The 10,731-nt window shown below is 46.4% G+C and overlaps 1 protein-coding gene across 1 annotated transcript in view; it reads left to right on the top strand.

The window, feature by feature from the left end:
• LAD1 (ladinin 1) overlaps positions 1–9,941 on the top strand; it is a 67,556-nt gene extending 57,615 nt beyond the window's left edge. Inside the window, exons 9-12 of the mRNA XM_053245852.1 lie at positions 1,384–1,518; positions 5,827–5,916; positions 7,770–7,847; positions 8,821–9,941. Of these exons, the coding sequence (XP_053101827.1) occupies positions 1,384–1,518; positions 5,827–5,916; positions 7,770–7,835 (291 nt within the window). The 3' untranslated portion in view covers positions 7,836–7,847; positions 8,821–9,941. The remainder of the gene's footprint in view (positions 1–1,383; positions 1,519–5,826; positions 5,917–7,769; positions 7,848–8,820) is intronic.
• Positions 9,942–10,731: the final 790 nt, after the last annotated feature.

The raw sequence follows: 10,731 nt of genomic DNA on the forward strand, positions 1-10,731 counted from the left end.
ATAGGAAAGTGAGGAGTTAGGATCTCTAATCTATCTATCTAGCTGGATGCAGATGGATTCTGCATCTTCTCTGCACACATGGTGCAGGGACAGAGGCTTGCCATGTTGCAAGGTAGAAGGGCAGGTAGGGAAGAGAGCGAGAGGAAGGAAGTTAGTCCCTGAGATTAGCAATCTACATATCCAAAGGGATAGTGTCAGAGCAGTAGAGAAGGAATGACCAATGTCTTGACCCTCTAGCCCTCTGACTTACTAGTCTGTCCTCCACTGTCTGAGTCGAGACAGCGCAAAGTCCTTAACTTCCAACACCTATTAGGTCCTTCACTCCCGCAGAGAGGGGTTGTGGTTGCAAGTCCTACCTAACCAGATGGTTGTCTGTCCATGACAATGGGGAGATGATATGAGTCCTCATCCATGGAACACCACCTGATCAGAGCAAAAGACCAAATCAAGCAATTCTGAGCCCTTTGATTATGATAGTGATTCTGAGCCCTTTGGGGACAGGGTTCCATCTTATTTGTTTGTTATTTCTCTCTGTAAACTGCCCTGAGCCATTTATTGGAAGGCTGGTATAGAAATCAAATGGATGATGATGATGATGATGATGATGATGATGATGATGATAAATAATAATAATAATAATTGACCACCAGAGGGAGCATCTCTCAGTTTGAAATTCAAGACAGCAAGTGAAGAGGAGATAAATAGAGTGACTCCACCCCCAAACCTGTACACAGACACATTCAAATTTAAAGAAGCATGCCCCATACAAATAACAGAGAACATGCATATGGAAAAATCCTGACATTAGGTGCTGTTTTTGATCTTTAAGCCCTAAATAGCTTGAGATCAGAGTATTTCACCTGCCTTCATAAGAAGCGGCCCAAGCACAATGTTGCACTTCTAAGGCCTTTCTCCAGGTCTGTCCTCTCTGCCATCAGAGTTGGCAGATAACTAGAGGCCTTTTCATTTGTGGGCTCAAATATGGAATAGCCTCTCAAGAGGTACGCCTGGTCCCAGCTTTCTATTCCAGACAGTTTGATTCCAGTGGGGCTTTCTGGAGTCATGTTTTTTAAATAAGGATTGGACTGCTGTTGCTGTTTTTATAAACTTGTAAATTATGTTGTTTTATTTTTTTCTGGTGGCTTGTAAGCTATCTTGATTTAATAGAAAGGTAGGGTATAAATGCTGTGATCAATTGATCGACCAATTGTTGTCAATCAAATCAGAGTCAAAGGCTTTGGCGGGGGGAATGAAAAGTATACCTGTTGCAATCAAAGGAAGATGCTTCTCTGCCAGGTATTCATTAGGAAGAAAATAATGTTCCTTCCCTCTCACAATGAAAATGGAGCTGCTCCTGTTGCCTGATTGTCTTCTTGTCCCTAGAGAGCGGGGTCAATCAGACTGCCTCCATCTGCTCGGAGAAATTTCCAGCCACCCGCAGAGGGCGTGGCCAGCAAGCGAAGCATCTTTGAAGCCAACGTTTCCATCCGGACTGAGCCTACTACCCCTATCAGGAAGGTAGGGACTGAGCTCAGAGAGAAAGATGGCAGAAAGAATGGATTTAGATGCTTGCTAGTTGAAACCCACAAAAGGGAGTTTGGGGAATGACACTACCAAGCAGTGAGCCAGCACAGCCCCATCAAAGTTGCTGGAGCTGCCTGGGCCTTTCTGAGAGTTTGGGAGGGAGGGTGTCCCATAGGGATCTATAACACTTCTCTACAATGATAGTAACAGGCAGCTTCCTTGATTCTTAGGGGGCCTCCCTCCTTGAGCCTCCAAAGATGCCAGAGAGATATGAATCGACTTTTGGTAGCTTCAAGGTGTGTCTTAGCCATTGGCTCAGCCACTGGTAGGGCTTTGTGTTCTCACAAGGTGCTGGGAGCCAAAGCATTCCTTCTCTTCAACTCACTGTGCTCCTCACTACCACTTGAGCTGACAGTGGCCTCCATCCAGACTAAGACGAGTGTTCCATGGTCATGGTTTATTGTGGGGGGAGGGATGGTTCTTGGCAAACTCCTTTCACCTCTCCAGCTGCTATTGCCTCCTGAAACCATCTCCCTGAGGCTCCCTCAACTGTCAGGGACGTCATTGCAAGAGGCAGCAGTGGCTGCAGAGGGAAAGAGGGGTCCCCAAGAAGCACCCCTCCCTCCTTGTGCACTGGAAAAGCCTGGTGCGTCCACAGAAGGTTAGTCTGGATGCTGGCCACTGATTGGCACCACTCCCATCTGTTACTGGTTGGTATAATTGTATTATCAATTAGGGGTGTGCATGAACAGTTCATGCTGAAGTCGTTTGCTTCAAACCGGGGCTGGTTTGTTAGTTCGATCACAGACTGAACCAGGGCAGTTCGGTCCATGATCAAACTGAGCCAGGCTCGGTTTGGGTGAACCGGTTCGGCATGTTAAGGGGTGCCAGGCAGGGGCGACAAGCTAGTAAGTAAGCTGCTTACCTGGCTAGTGCAGCTGCCAGCGTGCCTCTCACTACTGCTTGCTCACCCGGCAGCCCAAAGCAGGGCACTCCCCTTCTTTGACTGGTGGCTTGGTAAAAGAGGGGGAAACGCACTGCTTTGGGCCTCTGGGAGGGCGAGTGGCGGTGTAAGCAGCTCACTTACTTGCTCGCTGCCCCTGCCCAGCCACCCCTTACCCCTGAAAGGGACCCCCACCCCCTGTACTTGTAAAGGGGAATCCTCACCGGATTCCCCTTTACAAGAATATCCCCTGAATTGGTTCAGTTCGGTGCGATGGTCAAACTGGACTGGACCTGATTCGGGTGGATACAGAACTGGACAAGGCTGTGTCGATTCGAATCCAGTTCAGCTTCAAACTGAACCGGCCAAACCAGTTCTGTGCACACCCCTATTACCATTGTCTCTCATCTTCACAATTGAAGAGACATTGCCTCCTCATAGATGAAGTTAACACAGTATATTCAACACATTCAAGAATTAATACATACAACATCAGGAGCTTCAAATACCATCAACCATCCTGTACTTAATACATAGTACAACAAGAAGGACGTTCTTCATCCAGGATACCTCTGATGATCAAAAGTCCCTCCTATAACTATTATCCTTTCAGTTTCCACAGGACTGTGGTCTGTACTTTACTGCACTTACTAGTGGGGTTTGTCTAGATTCCCTTCTTCTTGGACTTTTGCATTAGATCCAGCTGTGTTTCCTAATTGGATGCCTGCCAATGGATTGCAAAGAGTGCCCCCCTATGGCTTTAGTTTTGAAGCCCCTTTCTTTCCTAGCCCAGCCTCTTGGCCACCCTAGAGAGACACCCCTAGAGAGCTGGTATACTGCAGTGGTTACGAATCAGGACGTTCCTGTCTTGAATCTTGCCTCACTAGATGAAAAACACTGGTTGAAACTCTCAAACTCACTAGGTGGGCTTAGGCAAGCCATTAGGGATGTGTGAAATGTTTTGGATACAAAACGTTTTGTACCCCAAACAGCCTGTTTCAGGTGTTTTGTAGACAAGACAAAACACCAGTTTTCCATATCCAAAAGTTTTGTAGACAAAACAAAACATCCCTGTTTCGGCTACAAAACGTTTTGTTGTTTCGGACCGCCATTTTGTGGCGATCTCTGAGTCAGTCTCCATTTTGTGTTTGACATCTCTTTGAATTTCCTGCCCTTCCAGCCTTCCGATCGGTGACCTAAAGCATTGGCTGACCTGCTGACGATTCCCTCTTTGTTCCCCACTGGCTCTTTTGCCTCTTTCCACTCTTTACTGACCCCACATTGGCCAGGGGAAGGGTTGAAGAAGGGGCAAGGGTGGGGGGAGTTCTAGGAGGGGTTTTCAATTCATTCAGCAAGTTAGTGGTCACCATTCTGCCTTTCTGCCTCATTGGAGAGAGAGAGAGAGAGAGAGAGAGCGAGAGAGAGAGAGAGAGAGAGAGAGCGAACTAGTTTGCAGCATTGCATGCCTCAAGTTGCCATGATGCCATGCCATTGCCTATGCCAGCCTTGTTGCCAGCCTGAGCCCAGCCTGCCAGCCTGCTATGGCTACTGCATGCCAGCCTGGGAATGGATTCAGGGGCAGAAGAGTGGGTTGAGTGGTAGTGCCCCAGTGGGTGCCTGCCAGGCTGCCACAACCCAGATTCCAAAGGAATTGGGCAAAGGGCCGATTATTTGTGATTTGTTGAAGTTTATGCATCTTTAAGATTTCCCCCCATAGGTAATAATGGAAGTTTCAGAAGCCCCATAACTCCACTTGGGGAGCGCTGGAGTGGCCCAGAGCAAGTGCTGGTGTAGTGCACATAGGGTACCAACCACTCCCATGGGTTGCTAACCCATGAGGTGCTGTGTTCTGTTGTTTCTGAGGTGTTCTGAGTGTAGATTCTCTGGTAGCAAATGAGATTTTCAATGACAAGCCATGAATCCACTATCATATGCTACCCGGGCTGTTGAAACCTCCATCATTCCCTATGGGGAAGAACCTTAAAGATACGTAAACTCCATTAAATCTTTAAAAATCAGCCCTCTGCCCAATTCATTTGAAATAATTCTGGCAGCTTCCTTGCCCTCACTGGGCACTACCACCCACCCTAATCTGCTCTGGGCCATCCCTCCCCCCCCCATGTGAAGCTATACTTTTGCTGAAACCTCCATTATTCCCTATGGGAAAAATCTTAAACTTAAAAAATTCACCAAAAATCAGTCCTTTGCCAAATTCCTCTGAAATTTGGGTGGTAGCTTCCACCCATTGTGCACTACCACCCCCACCCACTAGTTTTGTCCCAAGGCCGTTTTCTTAAATCCAAAACGTTTCAGATTCGGATTTTGCAATTTTGAACAAAGAACAAAATTGGGGTGTTTTGGATTGGCTGGTTTTGAACAAAGAACAAAATGGGGGTGTTTCGGATTTGGGCCAAAAACAAAACAGAAAAAAACAACCACGCACAACCCTACAAGCCATTCCCTCTCAGCCTCAGTTCTCAATTTAAAAGTTCAGTTGAAGCAATGATTAGTGATGAAAGTCTTAGTCTAGAGCAGGGCTACACAACTTCAGCCCTCCGAAATTCGGCTCCCATAATTCCTGACTATTAGCCACCGTGATTCTGGACGATGGGTGTTGTAGTCCCCAAACAGCTGGAGGGCAGAAGTTGTGCAGCCCTGGTCTAGAGCATGGAAGAACCACCATGATTTTTAATATGAATTCTGGCAGAGCCTGCAAACTCCCTTAGTTGTCCCTGAACAAATGAAGGCTGTGTGGGCTTGAAGTTTTCTGAATGGTCTTGTACTCGTTGCAGTAGCAAGTGGCATTTGTTTCCCTTGTCTGGCCACACTGCAATGATGGGACAAATTTAATAGGGGAGCCTCAGATGCCTCACTGTTGTCTTCAATGGGCCCAGCGGGTTTGGGATAAAATTCTTCATCAAGGGCACTTTCGTAACTTAATAAAAACGTTTTGCACAGAGGCGAAAACCAACTCGTCTCACCATAATTCCACTACTGGGGAGGCTGGTTGATTTTAACCGCCTTACAAAATGTTTCATTAAGTTATGAAAGTGCCCTTGAGAGAAGATTTTATCCAAACCGCACCAGGCCCTTGAGGACAACAGTGAGTCATCTTAGGATACCCTCTCATTTTTCTCTTCTTGGTTGTGCTTCCACCTTTCTGTTTTCTATACTGCAATATTTGTAATGGTGGTTTTCCATGCCTCTTGCAGTGTTTCTTGTCTGCCTCTCCTGAAAATATTAATGTCTGTTGACAAGAAAAAGCCCACACAAATCTGTCACACTGGAGCTAGATGCTCGAACACAGAAAACACATTATACTGTTGGTTGCTCATTCTCTCTACTCCCTTGTGGTTTAGGAGAGTTTGAAGATCCCAGGAGGAGTATCATCTCGCATCAATCTGTGGATCAGCCGAACTCAGGAGCCCAGCAAAGATGAAGGAACCAAGGTATGAGAAATGCTAATCCATCACTCTAAGGCAACCTGGAGGGACCAAATGGTTTGTACACAGCTGTTCTTCCTGCTTTCTGCTCAGCATGAGCCACCAGACCAGTGAGGGGCATTTGCCTTTATGACTGTGCTTATTTGGTTCAGGAGTGTAGGAGAGATTCCTTCTTCATTCTCTCTTTCAGGACTGTCTTTCAGGACTCCTACCTTAGGAATGAGCTACTTAGAAGCAGACTCATACTAATCTCTTTTGCCTGACATGCCTATTCCCATGCATACCTTTCCTCCCCTGCTCTAGCCTACTGTTCATTGTCTTCCACTAGAGGTGGGAGAATTCCCAGAGGGTCATCACTGCACATCACCTCTGGAAACTGCACAGCTGCTATGGAGCCACTCCTGGCATCAGGGTTATTTGCAGAGACATAAAACAATTCACCCTAATACTAAAAGGTCTTCATGGAGTGTCCAAATCTCACAGGAGTCCCATGGGTCTACTTGGAATTACTGGCTGGCATTCTGACTAATGAAGTACCAATGTAACAGGAGAAGCACCCATGTAGCACCCGTGTTTCTGAATAGTTCCAGATTAATGCTGCGCTGGTGCTAGTGTGTGTGTGTGTGTGTGTGTGTGTCTTTCAACAACATCTCCTTCCCTGGAAATCCTTTGTCACCTGAAAATATGTCACTGGGAGCTGCATGACCCTCAGAGACATATTTTTGGGTGGCACAGAGTAATTCCTGGGGAAGGGAAGGTCACTGAAATTTGCCCCCACTGCTGAGCTAGCGGTGGAGCTGTGTTAATTGAACTTTTCAGAAGCCTTGGTGCTTCTCCCATTCCACCGGAGCTTCATTAGTCAGTCACTGGCCAAATTTGGATGTAACAGGAAACTGGAGGTCCCTTCACCTCTGGTTTCCCAAGTCGCATGTCCGAATTGAGGAAACTGGAGTTAAGGTCGAAAATGTACACACGGTTTCCCTCGCCAAACTCCACTCTGAACCTTTGGTCAGAGTGGAGTTTTGCTGCTCTTAACTCCAGTTCTGCGGCACCAGTATTACATCCGAATGCTGACACTGCAGTATTGGCCCCGCAGAACTGGAGTTGAGGGAGGAAGGTGTGTGGGCTGCCCGCACAGCCAGCTCCCCCACCTCTCTGCAGTCTTGCTGACCGCAGAGAGGCAAACCTCCCAAACATATGAATGCGAATGGGAAAATGGAGAGGGGCGGGGCACAGAACTGCGGGTCCATTGGACCCATGGTTCCACATTACTTCTGAAGGCAGCCACTGGGGCTGTTCTCACGAGCAGCAAAAATCGGGCTAGGAGAGCCTAGCCCAATTCTTGCTGCTCGTGTAAACCACCGGGCTCGCAGGCGAGCCTGGGGGCTTACAAGTGGCTAGCTCGCTTTTGTAGCCCTCCCCTAAGCCTGGGTTTGCGGAGCAAGTACTCCGCAAACCCGGGCTTCCCGATTGTGAGTAGCCACGGTGTGGCTCCACACCACAGCTACTCATGAGTAGACCCCTAGAGGGGAGGTGAAAAGCCTCCTCCCAGCTCTGGGGATCTCCCCAGTATGCCCTGTGTGCTCACGCAGGGCATACTGGAGCTTCCAGAGGCCACGCGACCCCCAAGCTCCCCGGCCCCTGCCAGCTCCGTCACGGAGCTGGCAATCGTGTGGGCGGCCAATCCGGACACCCAGGGCTCCCTCCCTGCTCTGCTGCAGAAACTGGGTCTCACGGATCGTGAGACCTGGCTCATTGTCTCTTTCCAAACTATACTCCTAGCTTTATTCATAAAATCAGTCCAGGAACATATCTGTTGGGTGTGTCCAATTAAGAATCTGTTCTTTATCTTTCTGCAGGACAGTCAGAGAACTGAGAACACTGTGCAACGGAGTCAGTGGGGGAAACGGTCCAGTGATTCCTGAGGGAGAATCGGGGTAAGGCTGAAAGGAGGCCAGCCTGGCTTACCTGGCTCCTCCTGAATGACAATCTGGGCAGAATTCAGCACATGGATGACAGTAATGTGATTATTTCGCCGAGCATCCATTGCACAATTCAACTGATGTTCACCATGCTACCACCAAGCTGCTAATAGTGGATTGTGTGGTGGTTGGTATTTCTTTACACAATGGCAATATCATTGAAGGAGATAAACAGGGGGAATTATGTTTCTCATTGGAATATTTCTTGAACCCTGTTAACTGGACAAAGAGCAGGAGAGCACCGGTGCCTATGCAGCCCAGCATAGTGCCCAAGCCAGTGGCTGTTGCATATGTCCCCCTTGCATTTTTATTTTTATTTTTTTAGATTGTGAGTCCCTTTGGAACACAGATGACAATGACCAGTATTTATATACTGCTTTTCAACAAAAGTTCCAAAGCAGTTTACATGGAGAAATAATAAATAAATAAATAAAGATGGCTCCCTGTCCCCAAAGGGCTCACAATATAAAAAGAAACATATGACAGACACCAGCAACTGGCACTGGAGGGATGCTGTACTGGGCCTGGATAGGGCCAGTTGCTCTCCCCTTGCTCAGTAAAGAGAATCACCATTTTCAAAAGGTGCCTCTTTGCTTAGTAAGGAGGGGAGCCATTTTCTCACTCATTTTGCTATGAAAAAAACATTTTTTTAAAACTGAAAAGTGATACACACAGAGAAACACGTACACAGAAACACACACACTTGTGATATAATAATAATAATAATTAATGATAATGTTGATGGTGATGTAATGTTAATATGTTTGTGTATATACAGGTATGTCAACTATTGCTTATGTAGGTCAAAAGCCAGGTCTGATTTTGAGCTTTGAAGATTCAGATGTACTTGTGATTTGTCCATCCGCTTTTCTTCTTCACCTCCCTTGTGGAATCTCTGCATTGTCTAATGTTTCCATGTATCTTTCAGATGTAACACTACAAGCTGCTCTGAGGACAACGTATCTCCATTTAAATCAAAGGCCTGGGCCATTTGAAATTAGCCTCCATCCCTTGGTTTCAGACTGTCAACCTCCACAAGGTCATTTGCATGGCAAAGCATTATCTATCAGTCAAACTTGCTTCCAATCCAGAGCCTTTTCATGGATGGGTTTTCTTGGTGACTTTAAAAAAATTCTGCTTCTGATTGGTGGATGGGAAAGTTGATGCTTATGGCATAGAAACTATATTACCCATAATCCACTTCTGTCCCTCTCCACTTCTGCATCTTCTAGCTCCCAAACATAAAACCTTAATTTCTACCAACAATCCTGAAGGTATGAAATACATACTGCCTACTCACCGGATCATACTTCCACTATGCCTCTGCCATGATGGATACGATAATATGGTCCCCCATGTAGCTACTGCACCTGGGCAGCTATCTTTCTTTGCCCTCAGTGATGTCATCACAGAGCCAAATTTTATTGGCTGCATGATGATGTTACTATTGCTAAGATGAAGAAGGCTAATTTGAAGGAAGAAAATGGCAACAAGCATGCAGCTGACAGGGCTGAGAAGAATCTCACAACTGAGCAATGTGCTGCCCACTGGAATGCTGGGAATGTGCATGTGGGGGTGGGGGAAACCACTGCCTAATGTCTGTTGGATGGGTGCAAATTGTTTAAATATGTATCGGTGAGGCTTCTCTCTGTCACGCCCCATGAAAAATATGCTCTAAAGGCCCCCTGAAAAGTTAACGACAATTAATGAACAAGGAGAAAATGCTCACCAAAAGAACTGTTTTATAGCTGCTTCCCTCATGGATACATCAATAACCCTTTGTTTTGACTTAGCCCTAGTCATTACTAAGGCCCGTTGAAATAAACGAGACAAGTCAATTGCAACTTACTTGTTTTCAATGGGACTTAGTCATCACTAACTAGCTGGATTGTGTGAATCCTGTCTGTAAGACAGCAGTTCAATGACTTAAAGTCAGTCCAGTCTGAGCAGAAGATATTCCTCTTATTTGGCAACATACACCTAGCTCGGTGGTTTCAGGGGTGAATTTGGCTCTCACTGTATTTCATAATAAATATCAACTTGGTTCAAGTACTGGTTTGTTTGTTTGTTCTTCAGTCTATTCGCTTTGGGTTGTTAAGGCCATCTGAAGAGCTTTGCTGAATTAGACTGAAGGTCCATTAGTCCACCATCTTATATACAGAATTGTTGAATTTAAGAGACTGAAATGTTCTTGGAGGTCAACTATTCCAACGCCCTGCCTGCTCAGTATAGGCAAACACTTCTGCATTCCTGACAGATGGCCATCCAACATCTGTTTGAAAACCTCTAGAGAAGAAGAGCCCACCACTGCATGAGGCAAACTGTTGAACAGCTCTCACTGCTAGGAAATTTCCCCTAATGTCTAGCCTAAATCTGCTCCTTGTAATTTCAACCCAGTGGTTCTAGCCCTGCCTTCAGGAGAAGCAAAGAACGAGTCTGCTCCTTCTTCTAGGTAGCAACCCTTCAGATATTTGAAGGCGGCTATCATATCTCCCCTTAGTCTTCTCTTCTTCAGGCTAAACCCATCTCTTTCAACTGATCCTCATAGGACTTAGTTTCCAGACCCCTCATCATCATCTTGGAAGCCGTCCTCTAAAACCATTCCTGCTTATCAATGTCATTTTAAAAATGTGGGGCCCAGAATTGGATACAATATTCCAGGTGAAGTCAGACCATTGCCGAATAGAAACTGTGGTCTGGACACTTTCCAACAGTGGCCAGCCAGTTACCTTTAAGAAGCCACAAACCGATCATGAAAACAACAGCTCTCCCTGTTTGTTCCCAGCATCTGAAAGGATACTGCCTCTGAACATGGAGATTCTGAGGTTGTTCTCATGAC

This window comes from Hemicordylus capensis, chromosome 4 (genome assembly GCF_027244095.1).
Source record: "Hemicordylus capensis ecotype Gifberg chromosome 4, rHemCap1.1.pri, whole genome shotgun sequence".
Lineage (NCBI taxonomy): Eukaryota > Metazoa > Chordata > Lepidosauria > Squamata > Cordylidae > Hemicordylus > Hemicordylus capensis.